The sequence below is a fragment of the Thalia democratica genome, chromosome 5 (genome assembly GCF_965202585.1).
Source record: "Thalia democratica chromosome 5, ktThaDemo2.hap1.1, whole genome shotgun sequence".
Classification (NCBI taxonomy): Eukaryota; Metazoa; Chordata; class Thaliacea; order Salpida; family Salpidae; genus Thalia; species Thalia democratica.
Genome location: NC_139169.1, coordinates 44,271,176 through 44,295,366, shown reverse-complemented (window position 1 = coordinate 44,295,366; position 24,191 = coordinate 44,271,176). Strand labels below are relative to the sequence as shown.

Here is a 24,191-nt window from a genome sequence, read left to right as displayed (position 1 = left end):
AAATAATAAATAAAAAAACTCAACTTGTAAAATTTGAATCTAACGCATTAAGCTTTTTTGAAACGTATAACCAAAAACTTTTAAATTAATTCTTTTACGAATTAACTTTTAATTATTTTCTGTAAAGCTGTATAAATTTTTGGCCTATGTATTTTTATCTTACAGTTTAGTAACCCATATTTAAAAAGTCTAGTTAAGTATGATTTTGGTGGTGTCTACAAAAATAATTTAAAATGCTTTTTTTTTGATGTTGTGTGTTTTATGGCGTATTGTAGTTTAAGTTCTGTTTTGTAACTAACATCATTGGTGATCGTTCTTTTCCAGCTGTTCCAATAAAAGCACTACTTTTATGAAAAACAAGTAATTGGCGTATTCAACGTAGAATTAATTTTATTTATTACACCTAACCTCATAAACTCCGAAAGTTTTACTATTTACGTCCTTTAAAAGTTTGTTGTTTTCCCGTTTTTTAACTTTTTTTTTTAATTCTCCACCTCGCTTAAAATAAAATTTTTTGATTACCTGGAAAGACATTAAAAGGTAACCGTGGGGTGCGACTCGATAACCGAAAGGTTCTTCGTGCACCAGGTCCAAAGACCAAAAATTTTGAGCGTATTTTTTTGTCCTTCAATAAACTATAATAATAATGATGGCAAAACAGTATGATTTGAGAAAATAAAATATTATAAATTTTGCTGTATCGATACTCTATAATACCTGTAATAAATTTATATCATCATGTAAAACTATTTCTATTAAAGTCCTCTAACTAATAGTGTTTATTTAGTTTTACTTTAGTAAATTGTTTTCTGAGAGATAGTTGCATCTAACAACAATTTAAGCTTTGAATGCATACTAGTAAAACATAGATACGTATAGAAAGCAAACTTATTCTTTCTTTTTTCTTGTGTCCGTTACAATCTTAACAGAATCTGTAGAGATGTTCAAATTTTATGGACAGCGAAATGTAACTGTTTGAATTAAGTTTTTTCGTTCAAAAGCAATTATTTTAAATTTTATGAAAGGCTTCGGTTTTTTGTATCTTAAAGATTTGACTCCTTATTTAAGCTAGTTATATAAAACACTATCCTAGGTTTTATTTTTAAATAACACGACAACTCTCCTACTGAAACACACCCATAGTAGTCTAAAATTGTTTTTTAACTAGATTCAAAAGTTTAACTAGAGTATGTCTACATCATATGATAATGTTTTTTTTTTCCTTAGTTAAGGAATTGATTAAAAGTTATCACAAAATTTTTCCTGAACTTAAATTATGATTTTTTTGCGATTGCTACCTGGCGTTTGTGCTATAAGCCGTTTGCACCAAAAAATATTTAAGTAAATAAATACAAAAAGAAGTATATTTAGCGAATTTTTTTAGAATTTTCTACCTTCTAAAAAATTTGGATATAAGAATTTTATTAGCCTTTAAGGAATTTAGTTTTGAACAATAGTATATAACAAAAAAACTATAGTAGGCCGAAGTATCTGAAATTTATAACACCTAAATTGAATAATGATTTTTCGTTTTTAGAAGATCAAAATATAATATAAAAGTGCTAAAATACATCAAAAAAATAAAATTAAGTAAATAAAGTATACTAGTATACTACTAATTTTCAAATTGGCCATAAAAATTAGCTGTAAAAATCTGACACTCGTGTTTTAAATTCACAAAGTAACTTTGGTTAAAGTCGATATTTATAGTAAAAATTATTACAAAAAATATATTCATCACAAAGTAAAAAAAAAGTTCTAACTTGTAGTATTAAAAACATTATCTTATTTTAAAACTATAAAAAAAAGCTTAAAATTGTTCTGTGAAAATATTTTATAATCAAACACTACCACAACTTTATTAAACTTTTAAAAACTGGAATACTAAAAAGTAAATTAAATTTAAAAATCAATTGAAACAAACATATAATACTTTTTTCGTTTATAAATGAAAAAGTCTGTTTTTATTTAAAAATTATCCATAAGTATTACGCATTTCTTAGAAGTTATAATCCAAAACTATATCAAAATTAATTTAAATACATTTAAGTTTAATATTTAAAAAAGTATATTTTAAAAAGTAACTCCAACGCCGACATAAGCATGTAGCATAAACATGTTGAAAAGTACAGACTTTGAAATAAAATGGGAAATACTAAGCAGTACAATATCAAAATTCAAAACTAAATTCCGTTGAAGACTTTGTAACTTTGAAATCCGAATAAATAAAATAAATAAGACTTAAACAGGGTTGCCAATATTTTTCAAATAGCCCCCTTTAAAGAAATAAAATAGCTATGGCCCCCTTCAACAAGATAACTCAAAAAGCTACCATTAAATGCACCTGAGACATTTTTTTGCTGTTCATCAACAACTGCATAATATCTAGAATAAGTTTCAAAACTACCATTAAAAACACCTAAGAACTTTTTTTTTGCGCTACATAGAGAACTCCAGAAGATCTAGTGTAAGTTTCAAATTATGACCCTATTACCCCCTGTGGCTCCTTAAGTGCACATGACCTCCCTTTTGCCCCTTTTGCTGCTCATGACCCGCTGAGTATCTGTCATGGCACCGTAAGGGGCCACTTTGCCCACTTTGAAAAACCCTGGACTAAATAAATAAACAGCGAATAACGAATTATATGAATACATTATCAAACATATTTTTAGCTAAATTAAAGGTTTATATGACAGTTCAAACTTTTAGAAAAATGTTCAAGAGACTATATCTCAAAAAATAATATATACTTGAAAAAATAAGAAATACCTATGTAGGTCTTATAAATATCTATGACCAATTTTATTATTTTTCTTAAATGTTTAGTGTTTATTGAGAAATTAAAATACTACTAAAAATGATTATATTTAAAAAAATATTTTTCCCGTTTTTCTAAAAACACTTATAACTTTGCAAAAAGAAAAAAAAAAGCTGGCATGTAGATGTTATTAAAACCTCCATAAGTTTTTTTATTTTGATAAAATTGATATTAAATTTTTTGAGATATGGTCTCTTAAATTAAAAAAAAATTAAAACAAACAAAAGTTTTTCTGAAGGTTATACCAAATAAAAAGATTTCATAAACATATGTAATGTAAATACATGAAAATATGTTAAAAAGTGTGTTTTATCATTTTATTAAATACATACTTAACTACAATTTTATTTATTGAGCATTGTTGACGAAATTTTTATGATAAAATTACAAATACATGCATTTTCTAAAGTCATTCAAAAATAGTTTTTTATAACACTTTGATTAGCTAATTTTGAATAAAAAAATTATTTTTTTAGATATGCTCAATCCGTAATTATAAAATTTTTATAAAGTATATACTTTTTTTTACAAAAAATATATTTAACTACTTTATTTTTGACGCAGTTAAGAAAAAAAAGTATTTGATTATAAAAAGCTTACATAAAGAAAGATATAATTTTTAATAAACTATTCTAAAGAAAACAATATCTAATCCCTTTTTTATTATGTTTAACTAGCTTCTGTCAGGGGTCGCGCAGGAAGCAAGAAACCAGCCAAAACTCCTTTGGTGGAAGCTGGAAAGTCTTATTTTTTGATGTAATTTTTATCTTTAAAGAGTTTTTTAATCATCTTGTTAAAAGTTTTATTTTTAGTATTTATGTATTTGTTTTTAAGTTGTTGATTAAGTTTATTTTATTTATTACAGCTATTTTAAAAACTGTAAAGCTATTACAAGTGTATTTGATAAGTAAAACATCAAATTAAATTTTTTATGTCATTGTTAATTAAGTGCTCCTTAATGATAAGGAAAATGTTTAATTGTATTAATTCAAGCAAAAGTTTAGTTTTAAGAAAAGAAAAGCAAAAAACAAAACAGAAATAAATAAAATTTATATAATATTCAAAAACGACAGCAGGCTTGTAAAAACAAAAAAAAAAAAAAAAATGTTTTTAGTAGTTAATTAGGTACATGTTACGATTAGTGTATTAAGGTTTCTCAGTTTTTTTTTAAAACAAATTTTTGCAATAAAGCAATTAAAAGCAACCAAATTAAAGATACTTAAGTTTCAAATTATATACTCATCTAATACGTTTTTAAATCATATAAACTTCTGAATTTTGTTTAAATAAACAATGTATCTTACATGTGTTAGTCTTTGAACAATTTTTTAAGCTAATGGACACTATAATCGAAGTTTTCCTAAAAAAAAAGTGTAACTTATACAAATAAAAGTTTTTTTATGAAATATAAGTTATGAAAACATATTGAAAACTTATATTTCTTAAACGAATTAGATTAATAAAAAATGCTTAAATATTTACCTAAATACTGTTTCATTTGCTGGATTCTACCTACAGAGAAAATTTTTCGATATCTTAAAAAGTTAATGAGGTATTAACAAAACTGTCTTAGTTACTATAAACAAATACTCAAGTAATCTATTTAATTTACAAATTTAACAAATTTACTATTGTTTTATAGTTTAAAAAGTTCTGCAGCTTAAAACTAATGAAAAATTGTATTTTAATACCTGTGAATTGGAATGTTTAGTTTAAAGTCAAACTTTTATAAGTGCTATATGATAAGGAGTAAGTGTCCTAAGATAAAAAAACTGAAATGTTCTAATAATAAAACACTGAATAAAATTGCTTTTGTCTATAATAAAAGATATATACTGACTTTTAGAATATGCTTATATAAAGTTTTTTTTGACCAGTGGGGTTTGATTTATGATGTTCAATTGTTGTAGTATTCAATGTAGTTATTTGGACTTATATTCCTTTAAGATACACAAAAAGAAAGAACTAGAGTTCTAAACTCAAATATATTCAAGGAGATATTATGCTTAAGTTTATAAGATTAGAAATACACTTTTTTCTATAGAAGTAAAAGAGAAATTTTTAATATAGAAATTACTATATTATCAACTAATAAACCACTTTCCTGGACAAGACGTTAAAAGGTATCTGTGGCATGCAACTCTATAACAGAAAGGGTTTTTTTTTGTGCACCAGGTCCTAAGACCAACTATTTTGAGCGCTTTTTTTTTGTCACTCAATAAACTAGCAACAAAAAAGAAGTGAAAGAAAAGTATGGAACAAAAGCCTAAACCAGTGGTTCTCCAATTTTTAAGACTTTAAAAAACCTCTGCACTTAACAAGACTAAATGAAAAGTAATGATTTTCAAGTAAATACATTTGAGAAAAAAAAAACTTGAGATTATTTTATAAAAAAGTATGCCTTTTTATTAAACTTAAGATGAACAGTTAACTTATTCTTTACACACTTACTTTGAGAGACAATGGCTTAAGCCACAAGACTTTAAATGATTGAGAAAATTTTGTTATAAAATTACAAATTTTTCAACAGCTAGCAACAATGAACAACAGCTTTTATAAAAAAAAATTGTGGAACCCTATCTATGTAATATTATATTTTTTGTATGAAAAAAACAAAACTACTGTTTTAGCTACAAATGTTCTTATTAAATTAAAAAAGATCTACTATAAATAAAACTAAAGTAATATTTTTTTTTAAATGTATGTTTAAACCTAAAACAAGCAAGTATTTGCTAACAATTTTTTGAATTTAAATGTTTTTTTAAACATCTACAACAGGGTTTCCTAACAGGTAAGTCGGGAGCATTAACTTGTAAAGGGTCAAAGAGGAGAAGGTCAGTTTTGAAATTTTGGTCAGATAGTACATATTTGCTTTTTGTTTTACTAATTTAAGCTTGATTTTCCATTTTTTTTCCTGAGGTAAAATTTAAACCAGGGCTTTATAAATGGGGCCATTTGTAAGGGAGAAAAAAAGTAAATTTTTGTTTAACTTATAAAGGGGGCAATGTTTAACAAAGAGGTTAATATGAAAAACATTTTAAAAAACGCTGTTTATAAAACTATATCAACATGTTTTAATTTAGAAACATTTATAAAGGTATCTGAGGTAAATGCAAAATTAAAGCAAGTTTTTACATTAATTTAAAGTATGATCAAAGATTTTATTTAAGTTTACAAACTTAACTCAAGATTGAACTTTATATAGTTATATAAGTGTTTGTTACAAATTATTATCCGTTATTAAATGTCCTAAGTAAAAACTACATTAAGCACTGTTTAATTTAATAAAATTCTTACTCACAAAACTAATAAATCATTAGAAAATCCTTAAAAATAGTGTTTGGTTTGTTGGTCAAGTGTATATTTATGCTGTAGAAACTTGTAACAATTTAAGTTGTAAAATTCAAACCCATTGGTCAACACATATATTAAATAATCATTATAAACTTTTTTATTTTAAATGATAAAGGGCTAAGGTAGTTTTTATGTACAAGCATTTTGAGTTACATGAAATTTTGTTATTGTATTTTATTGTAAACTTTTGACAAATTTTTATATATAAAATAAATTATTTAAATTAGTCCAGGAAACAGTTAAATTTATTATGAGTTTTAATCAAACAAATGTTAGAAAAGGTTCTTATTGTAAAACAAAATTTATTCTAAACTGCTGATAGTCTTTTTATTTGTTTTTTTTGCTAAAATTTATTGTGATTTTGTCTTAAATTGTTACTTTGTATAGTTGATAAAGATAGTAAATACTTTTTTTTCTATCAGTTTAAGAAGTTAGGTATTTTTATATGAGAAGAGTTAAGAATTTTATGATAGTTTAGGAAAGCAGCTGTTATGAGTGGTAGTAAAAAGAAAAACAAAACAATTTTTTTTACAGCAACACAATGTTCTAGATGTTTTTGAATTACTATTATTATTTTTTTGAGTAAAATACAATCAATAACTATTTATTTAGAAGCTAAAAAATATTATTTTAAAATATCAATTATTTAAAGATACTAGTATTCAGTATTTTTTTAGTCGTTATACATTTAAATGAACAAGCTTTAATTTTTAATTTTAAACACCACATAAAAGAGCTGATATACTGTTATTAATAAAAATTTTACGTGTACTAAGTTATAAAGTACTTATAATCTTACAAACTATTATTTACTTTTATAATTTTTTACATCATTGGATTAAATTAAAAAAAAAAAATTATCAAGACAAACTGACTACATAATCTAGTTATTAATGGTACATATTTGGTGATTAACATTATTATTTTGATAATATATGTTTTGTAGCATACTCTCAGTTAATTTTAAAAATAAAATTCAAACAGTTAGCATGTATTTGATTACATTTATAAAGTTTTTGTATACATATTTAAAACTTTTGTCTTAAATAACTGAACCTTGAACTGTAGTAATTACTTAGTATTATTCTAATTTGCTAGATTTTATTTATTCAGATTATATTATAAGACAAAGTTTTGCCTAGTAGGGCTTGTCAGTTATAAACTATATATGAAAAATGCATTTTAAGTTGTTAAATAGAAGACATTATAAACTAAAAAACATAATATGAAGTAAACAAAGTAAATTGTTAGTAAATAACATTTTACAAATTTATTTTCTTATAACTACTAAGTTGAGACATGAAACTTTTTTATTTATGAAAAATATAAGAAGTATAATATAAGATATATAATATATAATTTTTATAAAACTTTTAGCTGGTACATAAAAATTACTAATTTATAAATTTCATTAATCTTATTAACATAGTTATTTTGATCATTTTATTTTAAGCAAGTGCTTAAAGTAATAAACAAAAAAGAAAATAGCCTAAAAGTATGAATTTAATTTAATTAAAAATACTTAAAAGTTCTTAAATATCAATATGATAAGTTTTAAACTTATTATGTAAACTATTAAAGTTTTTTTTTACAGTAAAAAAATTAAAAGTTTTAATTGTATTATGTTATATAATAGGCCTTAAAGCCTCTAGCTGAAAAATGATCAACTGCTCAAACACAAGCATGAGGGATTGTAATAATAATAAGATGTTCAGATAACAAACAATTTATACACGGTTTCACAACTAAGCAGATCTTCAGGTACAATAATAAAACGACAATCTAAAGCACTTTATATATGTAGAGATAGGAAGGTAATTAGAGGTGGTTAGTAATACTTTGATAAGTATTTATAAATATTAGTAGTTGTTATAATTAAATTAAAAATAGCACAATCTGAAGTGGGGCACAGGGCAGCGAGCTCTGTTTGCTGATTCAAGAATCTTTCTTTGTTAGACTCTGCAACAGAAATTCTTTCCAAGTTTCATATAGTGCATGCTTCCAGTTTGTTGGGGGGTTTGCATGTAGTTTTATACATGATTGTCCATGAGATGTTGGTGTGATATAAGTTGTTTTAATTTATATATGCTGACAATGTTGTTGATTATATTATGTTATTATATTATATTCTATTAACTTATTTTGGATACTTCAATAATTCTTAGAAAATAAAGAGTTTATAAGTTTATCATTTAATTTTAATTTAAAATGTGATAACTAAGCTTATTAAAATGATATAGAATTTATGACATTAAACAGTACATTTTGACTTTTAGGTTATATAAGTTAAAATTTAAATGAAAGTTTATATCAGTTTTGGAAAGATATTAGTTGTGGTTCTTTGTAAGAACCCACAAATGACAATTAAAGATCTACAAGATAAAGCTGTCAAGAGATATAAAACTATCATCAAAAGAGTAAGTACATTATAACTTTTATTTATTTTATAAATATTATGTTATTTTATTTAATATCTCAGTAGTATTTATATATAGCTACCAGTCTTGTACTTAACATTAAAAAATATATGTTTTATAAATTGTTGTACTTTACACTCATAAATATTTATTGCTTTGCTGTGACAACACTGTGTTAAACTATCATAGAGAAGTAATTCTTACTTTTTGAGAATGATTTTTTGACTGTGATTCAGACGCATTAGTAACATTTTAAAGAAGTTTTAATGTAGATATACATTTTTAAGTGTCTTTTATTTTAATAATTACTTAAATAAGTCAATTATGATTTTTTTAGGGTCCTGAGTATGAAGTTGTAGTTACAAATTTAGCATATGCTTCAACTGGTGCAATTTTAAATGAAGATGATGAAGTTGAAGATTTTATTGAAGATCAAGAAAAAGTTAGTTTCTTGTTTACTTAGTAGATATTTGTATACCATTTACAGCTTAGTATATAGAGATTACTCATTTTTATTTTATGTTTATTTCACAAACGTTTTAAAAACTTTACGAGTTTCATTGTCAAGTGGTAAATATTAAATGAAAAAAAAATAGTTAGTAAAACATTTTTTTTAAAATTATGACAATGAATGAATTCAAAGAAATACAAACTTTATAGTTTGGCAAGTATAACTTAAGTAAAGATATGTTAGTGAATAAATTGTTGATAATTTTGTTTTTCCATTTAATGCTATTTGTGTATTTAACTTAAGTCGTTCTTCCTAAATCAATATTGAGTCCAAACTGTAGAGTTTGCTTTCCTTACATTGTTAGAAAACTTTAAACTATTTCAGAGTTTTGATAAAAAAATAGAAAAATATGGTCAAATAATGCACTGTTTTTATCTGTTCTGCAGTGGTCTGTATTTCGTCAGAAGACTAATAAAATTAAAATGAGTAATATCTATATACTAGTGGCGTTGCGTGGTGTATTTTTTAGATGGTGCAGAAAAAAATTCCGAGTTGCCGGTACCCAAGTTGCCCCTACTTGAGTTGTCCCTACTCGAGTTGCCTCTGCTTAAGTTGCCTTGCTTAAGTTGCTTCTACTTGAGTTGTTTCTGCTCGAGTTGCTTCTACTCGAGTTGCCTCTGCTCGAGTTGCTTCTGCTCAAACCGCCCCTGCTCTGCTTAGCTTTGCTTTTATTTTTTGTTTACAATAGCTTGTGGAATGATACTTAAGCCTGTACTGTGTTAGGGAATTTTCAAGTAGCTTACTTACCGCAAGATATAAATTTTGCAGTAATTTTTGAAGAAATTTTGTTTTTTTGAATTCATTTGCGGTAGTCATCTAAGAGTTTGCGGCAGTGTATTGAGCAAAATGGTCGTTGTCTAAATTGGAGTTTTATAAAAGATTTTGTTCTAAATAATAACGAAAACGTTATAGATACTTAATTTTTTCTTACAAAGTTTTAAGGTGGTGCAATTCAGGCAGTGCAACACCCCACGCGACGCCCCTGCTATATACCAAGTTGCAAATGGTATTTAAATACGTTTAAAAACCTTACTATAATAATTAGTAGTTATTGTTTAAGTGTCTATCTAGCTAGATTGAAAGTAGCTAGAAGTTATATTACTAGTAAAAAATAGTTTACACACAAAACTATAACAAACTGTAACTTACTGTAACTCAATAAAACTGTGACTTACTGTAAGTCAATAAAACTAAATACTAGTGTTGTTTTATACATACAAGTTTAAAATAGTATATTTTGTTGATAAGAATTGTACCTTTCTATTATGTAGCTATATGACAACTTTTATATACTTCTATATCTAAATTTTGATACATATCAACTTATAAATATTTTGTAAGCTGTTTATATACTATAAGATAATATAGCTTACTTTATGTACTATACAACTTATTGTTTGTCTGCAACTCTAACTAGAAGCTAGATAAAAAAGATTAAAAAAAAAATATTTTCTAAGCTAACAACTACGACAGAAAATTAATAATTAAACAGTTGATTGCAATCTATGAGGAGCCTGAAGTTGAACCTTTTCAAGGATCATTAAAAAAATTTATCACAGACTTCCAAGGTAAAAAAAGTTAATAAATTTAAATTGTTTCTAATCTTTATCAATTACATTTTTTAGTAGTTTTTAAAATGAAGTAGCATATAAAACAGTTTAATTTGTCACAAACTTTATAAAATCATGACCGGTTTTTTTTTATAAATACCTTTTTTAATAATTACTATTTTTCACATTATGTATATGGTATAAAACTTTTAAATAATTTTTAAATAAAACTTGTGCTAAGTTAGTAGTTTCATAACTTCGATTATTACTGTAGAGTGTTTTATTTTAAAAACTTTTACAAAATAATTTATTATAAACATAATAGAAATTTCAATGGATGATAGAATTGAAAGCCTGTCAGGCAGCGACAGAAGTTCAATATCACAAAAGCAACAGTACAATCAGGTTAATTACATATAAATGTAGTCGTTGAAGTAACTAATAATTTGTTTTTTGAAAATATATAAGGTATTTGCTTTAAAACTCTATGACATTCCTAAACAAACAAATGCAATTTAAGTACGTTTTTTGTTAAAATGGTATACATCTAAAACCAATTACAACTTTTTTTTTCATATTTTCTTTATCTAATCTTATTATCCAGCTGAGATCAATGAGTTTGACTCCAAATCTCCACCAATATCAAGATGAAGACACGTTCAGCACAAACACAAACTCCTCATCACTTCTTCACAACAACCCTTTTATGAGGAAAAATCCACAATATCAATCCATTGTAAACAGAGGCTTCACAGGTAACAGTATGCTTAGTTTTGCTATTATTATGAAATATTTAAAATGATTATGATTAGAATAGTGTAATAAAATACTGTTTAGCTGTTCTTTGTTAATTTAAGTCTACATTTTAAGAAAAAACCAAGGTAAACTATTTTTTGGTAGAAAAATCAATTTTTGAACGTATTAACTTAGTTTACATAATTTAATAAAGGTGATAAAGTAACAGTTTTTTTAATTGATAAGTATTTTTTACTGTAAGTTTAGATTAGATTATAAATTATGAACATAAATATCTAGAAAAATATCAAACTTGTTTTGTGAATTCTTATCTAAAAAATGGATGAAAAATTTAAAGACAAACACTTATATCTCAAAATAAATTCTTTCACAGCAGGTAAATATAAAGATCAATACAGCAATGGTTACTATGGTGACAACATAGTTACCTCCTACAATGAACAATACGAGTTCCGCACCCCTACTCCCCAGAAAGATATTGAAAACGAAACAGTTATGACATCACAACATCAGCACTACAACCGCTTAAATCCAGCAGTTGCTGTTGGTAACCAACGTCGTCATGGTTATTATGTTTTGTGTTTATTTAAAAACCTTCCGTCAATGTACTTTTTTATTCAGAAAATTTTTTAAAAAGGCGCTTCATTATAATAGGCAATAGTTTGTAAAAGTTAAAGTGTTTTATATACTATAAGAATATATTAAACATGCTTTTGTATTGGTATATAACTATTTACTATTTTGTCCATAACTTATATAAAAAATACTTTTGTAAATACTATTTCTATCAAATCTAAAATTTTGAATGAATATTTTTTATAAAACTAGTCTAATTCTAAAAAGTCTATATCGAGTATTAGAAATAAATAACTCTCAGACTGTTAATTCTTGACGAGACTTATTTAATATTTATTTTCGTAAAGTCTCAACAAATAAGTATATTTCCTACGCAAAATTTAAAGTTTATTTACTAACACAGGTAACAATGTTAATAACAACAATGTTAAAGAACTTCCCGTTTATGACTTTAGAAAAAAAAGTAGGTCTTCAAGTCTTGCTTCCCAATCTCTTCCTTGGTTTTATAGAAAGTCAAAAAGAGTTTCCATAAGAAATGATGATGGTAAACCGCTGGGATTACAAGTGACTTTTGTTCAAGATTTTTTGTATTTGTTAAAAAAAGTAGTTCTGTCATACTTGGTTTTGTAAAATTCTTAATGAATTATTTTGTTGCCTAATAGTTTTAATCGAAACTGAAATAATTTTTTAGAAAGTTCTAACAAAATTTTAAATATAAAAGTTAACAAAATCAAAACTAATACAAATTAACAAACGTTCAGTTTTAATACTTAAACAAACTAGATTACCGTTATAATCTTTGTGTTATCATATAAGTATAAGTAATAGGTGTATAAAAGTCTAGCTTTTACACAAAAAAATAAGTTGAGAAAAACTCAAACGTTTTGCTAATAGAAGTACGACTAGCTGGTAAAACATATTTATAAACTAATATAATTATTTCAAATAAAAAAAGCACCATTAGCTAAATGGATTGAAAAAAAAAATGTTTATAAGTAGATAAAAAAATATTTGTCTTCAAAATATTACATTATATGTTTATCATATTGTTTTTATATAAATTTAAAGTGAGTCAAACACCTTTAATATTGAATGAATTCATAAGCTTAATACAAAAGTTTAAGAAAAAAGTCTTTATTATTATATGAACATGAAAAAAATTAAACTGAATATATGAAAAATATTTACTAACAATAAATACTGTGCAGTTAATGCAATACGATGACCCAGAATCTGGTGATTTTTGTGGATTGCAAATTAAGTCGATTGAAAGAAGTGGAAATTTCAATAAAGATGTTAGCAGTATTTTTAATTGCGGTGATGTTATAGTGGAAATCAACGGAAGGATTTTAATCAACTATAGCTATGAAAAGTAAAAAAAAAATTGACTTACCTAGTTATTTTTAAAGAATAATATGAACTCTTGTTTTAGATTTAAGATTTCTTGTGTTTTTCAAATTCTACGTTAAAAAGTTATATCTGATTTGCTGTTGCTGTCTTCAATACAAATACATAGTTAAAATACCATATTTAAAAAGAAATCTAGAATCAGTAATATTTTTACTTTTGTTTGAATTTTTTTTCAGTTTTAAAAATATTTTGTTAATTTAAGTTTGGTCAGGATACTAGATGATGATTATTTAGTATGTTTATATAATTTGAAACGACGTGTAATTAAAATGATCAACTGAAGCTATGAAAAGTGTCAAAAGTTTAACATTTTTACTTGAAAAAAAGACTAATCAAAAATCCTATTTATGTTTGTTTTTGTTCTTTAGTTTTATTGCTTTAGAGGTACATTTTTTTCTGATCATATTTGAATAATTTATTATACATATGTTTAATTTTAATATGTTATATATTTAAATGATTCACTTTGCTGCTTTTTAAAATGTTTACCATAATATTTTTAAAGTGGTTTATCTAAATTGTTAAAATAACTTTGTTTTTTAAATGTAAAACACACTTTGCATATAAGCTAAATAAATTTCGATTTTATTGATACCTAAAAGTGTAGCTCATGTTGCTTACAATTATATATTGAACTATATTTGAATTCAACGAATTGATTCATATTTTATTTTTATCGTTATAACTCGGTTGTATAACGCAGGCTAATTAAAATTACTCGACTAGTTTGATATTTTTTTAAAAACTAAAGCTGATACAGGCTTGTTTTGTTTATTATTACAAAACTCAGGCTAGTTTTGATTGAAAAATTTTTTCTTCCTAAAAATCGTATTTTATTAAGTCCTAGTGTCACTATTTTTTATTTTTAGGTACTTAAGCTCGATTAATAGTAGTTTTTTTCAAGTTTTTAGCTGATACTATTTTTTTATTTATATATAAATTCAGGCTAATTATTGGTCATTCAAGCTATCTTTTTAGTTTGTCTTAAAGAGTGGCAACTCTGTATATTGTATAATATATCTTTTTGAAATATATGAATAGTGGACACCATGAAAAACTTAAAAAATAAAATATTTATTGTTTGTTTTGAATATAAGATATAAATCTTACAATTTAATTTCTTTCTTTAACGTACAACTTAACATAACAAAAAAAAAAAAAAACAGAGCATGCAATGTATTACAAGATTTAGGCTCCAATACTGGAAGACAAATCAACTTTAGGATACTTCCTGCAGCGTCCAACAATAACTGGTGACTTGTATTTAGTATTTTTTTTTTAGTATCGGTCGTTGAGTTTTACAGGTACTTTTATTGATTTACAAAATGTTTCTTTTATCATACAGTATTGAATAATTAAAATACCACATACTGAAAAAGTATTTGTCTATGAATAAAAGTTTTAAGTTAGGTCGTAAAAATCTGAACACATGTTCAGTTGAAACATGTTTGTACAACATTTTTAAATTGTAAACACTAACCTTGGGCAAGGAAAGCTTTGTAACATAAAGCGTTGTTTAAAAATTCATCAATTTTTTGAAAGTCTAATTTTTTTTAAAGCTATGAAGAAAGATCAGAGGCGGAAGGAAATGTGGAGGAGTTTAATTATGACGTCAAAAACAACATAAAACCACATAAAATATCCTCTATGTCGTCATTAAGTAACGATTATCAGTATTATGGCGAAACCCAAACAAAGGAAATGGAAAAGTTTGTTAAGGCTACATGTTTGATTATTTTACTCTTAAATCAATTGCTAGTAATTAACTATGTAATGAAATAATTTTATAAACACCAAGTAATTATGGGATTATTTTATTAAACTTTTTATTTACGCAGTAAGCCTGTCCCCCCTCCCAGAGGTGCTTCGGTCCAAGCTGTTACAAATTTGCAGCACAAAATACAACAAAATTACATCGATACCAGCAATAGTAATTTAATTTCGAATCATCACGAGAAAATCAGTATTCATAAGTTTGTATTTTAGTAAATTATTGATGATATGTTGTTATTTTATAATATTTGTCTAAGTGAATCTCTATTTTTTCTTTATGCAATAATATAGTTTTGTATATTTATAGGAATAAAATTGATGTTAGGAATGCTCAGAAAGTTGACAATGGTACAACTGAAATACTTAAAAATATTTCAACTTACTCTAGAAAAATTGGAAAAAAAATAAAAGTTCAACTTCTAAAAGGTTGTTTCTTTTTTACTTAAATGCATGTGAATGAAAAAGTTATCTGCGTATTTTTGCAAATCTTTTTGTTTTTGGGATGATCGTTTTCTTTGCAAAACATATTTTTTTGCTGTTTATAAAAATAATTTCGTTTTTCAAAAATAACAGATTATACAATATCCTTTCTTTATTGCATTAACTTTAATTAATTAAGTTTCTGTGTGTTAACAAATTAACTTAACTTCATGTAAGTAGTTTATTTTATGATTTGTTATTTAATTTTGTATTTTTACTTTAATTTATTTAATTTAGACTTAATAGTTAAGGGCATAGGGGAGGGGGGGTCCGACATTTTTTGCTAAAAGTAACATTGGATCTTATATGAAAGCGTGAAGTAGAAACTACAAGTCAGTTTTTATTGAATTGAAAAATCTTATTTAAATTTTGAGATATTGTAATTTTTATAAAAATTTTTCAATACAAAAGTATGTACCGCGAATTTTTTGGGGTCAATTATCTCGGAAGTTTAAAAAATCACTAAAAACCTATCTTCTCCTTCATTTTTTGAGCTAGAGACCTCAGACTTTCAGTAAATGTTCCTTTTATAATTTAAAAAACTTTGAATTTAGGAATTTTAAAATATTAAAAAATATAAATATTAGATTGAAAAAAAAGTTTTTTTTTTTTAACAATTTTTTTTTTCAAAATTAAAAAAATCCTGCATTCAATCTTTTTAGAATTTAATTATACACTTTCTGTGAAAGTTTGAAGAAAATAGTTTAAAAAATGAAGGAGGAGATAGATTTTTAGTGAAATGATCTTTTTTCGCGTTTTTAGTTTGCGCATTCCATTAGGAACTTATTGAGGTCACCGACTTTGATCGCTCATATCTCAAAAAATATTTTAAACTTTTTCAAATGGTTAAAAATGTCTGATAGCTCAGATAAAACTCTATAAAATAAGATTAACTTGTAAAAATCAAGGTGGACCCCCTATGCCCTTAATAACTGTTCAAAATATAAATTTTATCGTTTGCTAACAAAAGATCCTAGTGAAACAAGTTCACTGGAATATAAATAAAAATATATTAAACAGCAATCTTCCTTTATTGTACTAACATATGTTTCTGTGTGTTAACGAATCAACACACTTCAACTGGGTTTATAATGGAAAGAAAAACTCTTTCCATTATAAACCCAGTTGAAGTGTGTTGATTCGTTAATACACAAAGACATATATTGGTACATTAAAGGAACATTGCTGTATAATTTGACTTAATAGTTACAAATATTATATATTTTTATAACAGTTGGATTTAGCATTACGTATTTTATCTATTATTAACCTATGAAAATCTAAAGCAATTGTTTTTACTTTTAATTGACACATGTATACACCTACTTTAGCTTCTACTCTTCCCTTACAGTATTTATTTTTCCAGAGATCCGTTAAAGTGTGTTAATTCGTTAACACACAGAAATATGTGTTAGTTAAATAAAGAAAGGATACTGTATAATTTGTTAATATTATATATACCAGTGAACGTGTTTCGCTAGGATCTTTTGCTAACAAACGCTTAAATTTATATATTTGAATTGCTTAAATTGTTTATATGTAATTTATTTTTTTACAAATTATTGTTCCTTTAATTTTGATACTAATTTTATAGTTGTACTAGTTTGGGATTTATCTATTGATGTTAATTGTGATATTAAACGTTTGTAATTTTTTTTTTCATAGTTTATACATTTAATTTTAGGTAATTTATTTTTAAAAAGAACCTTTATAATATAAAATAATTGTAAGTAAGTTTTTCTTTACGTTTTATTTGTTTATAATAGTTTTATTTTTTGATCTAAATTCAAAATAGGCTGACAGACAAAAAAGGTTGATAGCATGCAATTTTCAGACAACAAATGTCAAAACAGCTGTCAATTATAAATTCGATGTATGATTAATTGGCTTTAACATATTTAACTTGAGTCCGGTTTACAATCGATAACCTAGCTTGAAAGTCTTTTGAGCTTGAAAGTCTTAATTGGCTTTTTATTCAAAGTTTATAAACGATCACTTCGTTAAAGCATTATCAAACAGTAATTTTTATTTTAATGTTTTTGTTACAAGTTTGTTTTACGTAAAAAAAGTAAACAATCACGGTTTAGAAATAGTCTAATAACCATATATCTAACTATATATTACTTCTTTTTGTAGGTGTAAGTATATATTTGAATAAAACACAGCCAAATATTATTTATATATTCCAAATTATTTTGTTATATATACTTTAAATTATGAAAATTAAAATTGATAAAAAAATTAAACTAGCTATTATCTACTGAAATTATCACAATTAAGAGTTTTTATTAAGAATATGCAAATATCAAACCTAAACAAACTAGTTCAAAAATTAAAGTTTAAGCTTTTTCGCTCTCACAAAGTATATGTTTTTATAGTAAGTTTTTGTAGCGTTTTTGTTTTGTTATTTGTGGGTTTGGCTTTAGTAAAACTGGTTTTATTGATGTAAAGTTTTTAATTTGCAAAGTTAAAAAAAGGTGTTATTCTTGGAAGATCTTAAATAAAAGCCAAATGTTTTTTTAAAATTAAATTTCAGTGTAATACATAAATAAATAATTAAAAATAGTTTATGCACTCTGAATATCTCTAAATAGAACTAGTTTTATTAGATTTGAAAAAGCTTATAGCATGTAGTATACTAAGTCATTAATACTTTGTCATATCCAAATGTATTAATATAAGTTAAATTATTATAAATCACATTAAAAAAAATATATTTGAAATACTATTGTACGTGTCTTAATTCAACTGAGTTAAATGATAACTTTCAGTTAACTCACCTGTAGTAAGTAGATCTTTATAACTAGTATATGTTTTATACCTTGATGCAACCATTTAATTATTAATGTTGTTATAACGTGTTTCACTAGTTGCTATGCCAACTAGAAATAAGTGAAGCATGTCTGTATCATTATAGTCTTGCGCTTAGCTTAATTTTTTTTCTTTCAAAAATTAGACAAACTCCCTTCTAAACTTTTATACTTTATAACTTTATATAAAATCGAAACTTTTTTGATTGTTATAGATATTTTGAAAACATTATACATATAGATATTTAAATCTACATTGTAAACTTATTAGTTATAGCCAATTTATATTTAAAAACTTTATAATGTTAAGTTATACAAATACATGTAAGTAAGGAAAATTATTATTATAAAATTAGGTTTAATTTTATAAATTAATTTAAAATGTGATATTAGTTATTGTATAAAATATATTTGTTTATCAGGTATAATTTGCTTAAAAGTATCTAAATAAAACAGTTTAAAAACGTTTATCTATACTTGAAAAGTAATTAAATAAAACGTTACAATAACTGGTATAACTTTTTAAGGCCTATTTTACTAAAGTTATATTAGACTCTTTATACTGTATTTGTAGTATTAAAAAAGAGTATATGTCATTTAAAGATAAATTTATTGTTTTAAAGAAACTAACAATTTTAGCTTCTAATTTACATTTTTCCCTGTTTTTATTTGAAAACCTCTATACTAAGTTTAGTTAAAACAAATAAATGTTACAAATAAAACCAAGTTGCACTTTAAGCGGTTGAATATAAACAAATCTTAGATTTAATTTTCTAAAGCTAATATTTTAAACTTGTTAAAACTTTAAAACCATAAAAAAAGTTTTGAATTGCTGATTGTATTTACATTCTATATACTTAATTTTATATATTTTTTAGCTGTACTTTATTTTACTTTATTTAGATAAGTCAGCTTTCTATAGATTATATAGAACAACTTATTGAGCAAAATTTAAAACTTTATTTTAAAAATAAAAACTAAGAATAATTTGATCTACTTTACTATCATCAGCTTTTTATTACATACCATTTATCTGTTTTTATTCTTCTTACGATCTCATGTTGTCTTTTTTCATAATACTTTACCATAAAAATACTTTTTTAAATAGAAATAACATACAAATTAAAAGGAGAAAAGTTATTGTTCGTTGTATCATAATTATTTTGTTTACTTTAAAAATAGTTTAAAATATTTTGAAATTTAGTTGTAAAATCTTTAGTAAAAGTTCATTATTATTTTTAGATATAATTAAAAGCATTGTTAGTTTCAGTGTTTTGTATCTACCTATTTTTTTGATAATAAAAATGTGTTTTTTGATACAACAGCTCTCAAAATCAAACCTACAGCTTTTACAATATTTATTTATATATAATTTTATTTTGGTAGTAAGTTTATTAAAAAATAACGACAAATAATTTCTTGAATTTTTATAGAATTTAAGAGTTTAATAAAATTTGTTGTTGTTCACTTATCATATACTGTATACAACTGAACTTAAAGTATAGTAATGTTAGCATTTTAAATTTTTGATAATTGATACGTCATGATGAGTTCAACTTAGTATTTGGAATAAATCTATTATGGCAAACAAGTTAATAAGTTGTACTAAAAATGTTGTTTACATAATTTCATAAAATTCCTAGCCATATTGCATTTATTCCAAATAAGTTAGACTCATTATGAAGTATTAATTATTAAGTATTTAAAATATTAACACTATTATACTTTAAGTTCAATTGTATACAGAAGTAAATTAAAAAAATCTAATAAACTCTAATAAAAATGCGAAAAAAAATATTTGTTGTTATTTTTTATTTTGTTTTTTTGTTAACAAACTTTTGCAAAAAATATTTTTAAAAGTATTTTTTTGTGAAAATTAACAAACTATAAATTTCATAAATAACGAAATTAGGTATATGTTCAATTGAAATTAAAGTTAGTTGTTTTTAAATTAAACTAAACGTAAACGTGACAAAAAAATCTCTTTATAAAAAGAACTTATACATCACATCAATCAGAACGCAATAAAAAAATAATTTTAGAATTATATTCTTAAAATTACATTTATTAAAAGTAACCCGAAATAAAAATCACCACACTTGTAATATTAACACTTGTTTTTCAAGTAATATGAGTAATATAGTACTTGAGGTAATCGAAATGTGTAAAAATGAATATTCTGTAAATTAGATACTTTTCTAAGATTTAAAATTCACTAAGATCAAAAATTAAAGGTGGTAAAAAAGTTTAATTAAATATTTTGTAGTTTGGTTTAAATTTTTTTTACGTAAAATTAGCTAGACACTCCAAAAATTGAGCGGATATCAACAATGATATATTTGGTATCAAGTATAATGAATATAAGGTGTTTTACTTTTCTTATTCGTACTACATAAAACTGTATAAACTATATTTTTATACATAATCAAATGTACGCAAAATAATATCACTACAACTGTTGAACTATAAATTAAAATCACGCTCTTGTATTTTTAGTCAATGTTGTAAAGACGTATACTAAATTAATTAAGTATCAAGTTTGTTACTATTTACGTATATATACCTAAACAAATATTCTAAGAAAGAAAAGACTCATTAACTCCCTTAAGTGAGAAGATAAAATAACATTTAATTTATTAACATTATAATTTTTATCCAGATTCCACGGGTTTAGGGTTCAGTGTTACTTCACGTGATACGTTAGTTGGCGGTCTGAACTCACCAATTTACATCAAAAACATCCTGGGAAGCGGAAGTGCTGTGAGGGACGGAAGACTTAAGATTGGTGATCGGTTAGTTGCAAAAATTAAAGTTTAAACGATTTATTTTTGTGCTGTACTTTTAGATTATGATTAAAACAAGTATAATGTATGTTTGATTGTAAAGTTTACAAGACATTCTTTGAAAATTTAAAAACAAAACGATAATTTTCTTAAAATACTTGTTGTTTTCTTATACTTTCAGTTTTTAACTAATATGGTTCTGTTTCTTATACTACTTTTTAATTAAATAAGGTTTTAATATAGCTTTAATATAAAATTTAGAAGAATTGTTTTTATAAAACTGTACAGTTTATCACGTTAGTATTAACTGATCGGTTTAAATAGTTTAATAACAGCTTATTTTGAAACCTGTAGAAAGTTATATAACACAAAGTTATGGTAATTTAAGGTTTTAAAACTAATTACAGATTATTGGAAATAAATGGAACAGAATTATCACAACATACACAAAGAGATGTAGTTAATATTTTAAGAAGTATAAAAACTGGTGACAAAGTTGATTTATTGATTAGTAGACAGCATGACTTTATTCCTAGAAAAATGGTTAGTTTGTTATTTTAAATGACTAACTAAAACTTTTGATATACTTTGTAAAGCAATTAATTAACACATTATGTTGTAAACATATATTAAAAGTATGAAGCTAGTCTTTCTATAAGAATGTTTAAAAAAATTTTATTAATCATTTAAAAAAATACTTGTAAAAACATAAGCTTGATGTGTAACACTTATCTTTTTATAATAAATACAAATTTTAATTTTTAAAGAAAGTTCCTAGCCTCAACCATACTAAAGTATTAACTTGATTTTAGACTTGAATGTTAAACTTTTTACTATGATTGCCATTTCAGTTTGTTAATATCTTTTAAACATTTTTGTTTACTCGTTTGTTGTGTTAATTTTTATATGATACAATATCTCAATTAAAAAATATTTTGTTTGTTGTTTTTACAATTATAAAAATACTATTTTGTTAAATAAACAAGCTTCAAGTTTTGACAAGATTTTGTGGTAAAAGTTTATTAACTATGACAATATTGTATAAATGCTTTACGATTTTTATTGTACTATATATGCCATATTAATACTTTTACAATTTTTATACCATTTAATGTTTTTAAAAATATGCGATTTAAATTGATAACTTGAGTTTTATCTAAAATATTCATTGTAAATAGATAAAAATTTTAATAGAAAACTGACGAAATAGAATCTTTAAATTCTTCCGTCGAAAAATCATCCCTCAAAGAAAATTTAGAGTTTGATATTCAACTAAATGACACTGGTAGGTATACAATAACTTAGTCCGTACATTATTAAACTAGAAATAAACATATTTTTTATACATAAATTTTTTCTTAAGGGTTTATTAGCTATTAAATTTTTGATAGTTTTTAATATTTTAAATTTTTATTAATCCTATAACACGATATTGAAATGTTCAAAATCAGTTGATAGATAAATTTTTGAGAAAGTTTTATTTGAAGATTTAGTTTGTTTAGCTGACAATAAGAGCATTGGATTATTTTATTACGATATATAAGTAATTCATAAAACATTGAACAAACTTTGATGTACGTAGTCACTTGAAAGTTTAATATAATTTTGCTTAAATATTTCATTACTTACTTCAACATTGAACAAAACATTTATTTATAATTTCGTATTTTACACGTACTAAATATTTTGTTTTCATTTTCTCTTATTGTACTTTGATAATAAAATTTTATTATTGCATGATGTTTTTTTAGTCAAAATTAAATTTTAAGTAAATGTTTTGGTTTAAACTTTAAACTAAGTTGTCAATGAAATGGTTTTAATTATCTATAATGTTAAAAAAATATGTATGTAGAAACTAAAATATATTAATTAATGTACAAAAATAAGTGTCAGTAAAAAAAAAAGTCTCAATACAATAGTTTTTGTGCGTAGTAATTGTATAACAAATGTTTTCAAGTTTACAGACAATAGTGCTTGAGAGTGTTTACAGTGTTTTATTTTGATCAATGAGAGTTGCTTAAAAAAAAACTTAATTGTGTTTATTTTTTTAAAGCTTTTCATCATAGTTAGTGATACAAATATAAATTTTAAAGTTGATATTTTTAAATAAAAAATAATTTATTAAACTGTACAGTGTAAATTTGACACATAATTTATTTAATAAAGTAGTTTTTTATCTATTATAATTTTTAAACTTTTTCAAAACTTCTATGCATTTTAAGCATGAAACTTGAAAAAAACTAGTTCAAATTATTTAACGATATGGTTTTTTATCTGCAATAACTAAAAAAAAGTTAGAAGTATTATAAACTTTAATAAATACGTGATTATTTATTCTACCTTCACTTATTTGTTTCTAACTTGTTAAGATAAATATCGAAATAAAAATATTGGTTTATAATTTTAACTTTTATTGATTCGAATATTTTAAGAATAAGTACAAACAGAAATAAAAAATAATAAAACTGTGTAAATTATTACAAGTGTAAGTTTCTTATTTATTTAACGATGCTTTGTTTCACTTAAGGGTCAGCGGGTCTCGGTATCAGTGTGAAAGGAAATCAGAACAGAAAAACCGGGAAAGGTCAAGGAATTTTCATCAAAAACATTTTGCATGGTGGAGCAGTTTGGCAGGTTTGTGAAATATTTTATAGACTGTATTGTTTATAATTTATAATCTTTAAAGATATTATTTGTTAAACGATCTATTTATCTATTTCAAAATGTTTTTAAGTTGTTAGTATACTGTAATGAAGTTAAATGGTACCATTTGTTTTTAAAATATATTTGTAAATCATTAGAAAAATAATTATAAAAAACTATTACTCGGGTTATATATAATAAACAAAAACAAATTGTACAGTAATCTTCCTTTATTGCACCAACATATGTTTCTGTGTGTTAACGAATCAACACACTTCAACTGGGTTTTTAATGGAAAGAAACATATGTT

The 24,191-nt window shown here is 24.0% G+C and overlaps 1 protein-coding gene across 3 annotated transcripts in view; it reads left to right on the top strand.

The window, feature by feature from the left end:
* The first annotated feature begins 8,452 nt into the window (after positions 1–8,452).
* The window catches only part of LOC145835538 (partitioning defective 3 homolog), a 30,989-nt gene continuing 15,250 nt past the window's right edge, over positions 8,453–24,191 (top strand). For 2 of the 3 annotated variants that reach the window (XM_082943184.1, XM_082943186.1), the window contains exons 1-16: positions 8,453–8,589; positions 8,927–9,031; positions 10,593–10,668; positions 10,976–11,055; positions 11,255–11,405; positions 11,780–11,971; positions 12,386–12,546; positions 13,191–13,354; positions 14,559–14,645; positions 14,952–15,101; positions 15,231–15,365; positions 15,473–15,591; positions 21,115–21,247; positions 21,646–21,781; positions 22,433–22,523; positions 23,766–23,872. In XM_082943184.1, the coding sequence (XP_082799310.1) occupies positions 8,470–8,589; positions 8,927–9,031; positions 10,593–10,668; positions 10,976–11,055; positions 11,255–11,405; positions 11,780–11,971; positions 12,386–12,546; positions 13,191–13,354; positions 14,559–14,645; positions 14,952–15,101; positions 15,231–15,365; positions 15,473–15,591; positions 21,115–21,247; positions 21,646–21,781; positions 22,433–22,523; positions 23,766–23,872 (2,007 nt within the window). In that variant the 5' untranslated portion in view covers positions 8,453–8,469. The remainder of the gene's footprint in view (positions 8,590–8,926; positions 9,032–10,592; positions 10,669–10,975; positions 11,056–11,254; positions 11,406–11,779; positions 11,972–12,385; positions 12,547–13,190; positions 13,355–14,558; positions 14,646–14,951; positions 15,102–15,230; positions 15,366–15,472; positions 15,592–21,114; positions 21,248–21,645; positions 21,782–22,432; positions 22,524–23,765; positions 23,873–24,191) is intronic. The other variant, XM_082943185.1, reaches the window with a different exon arrangement.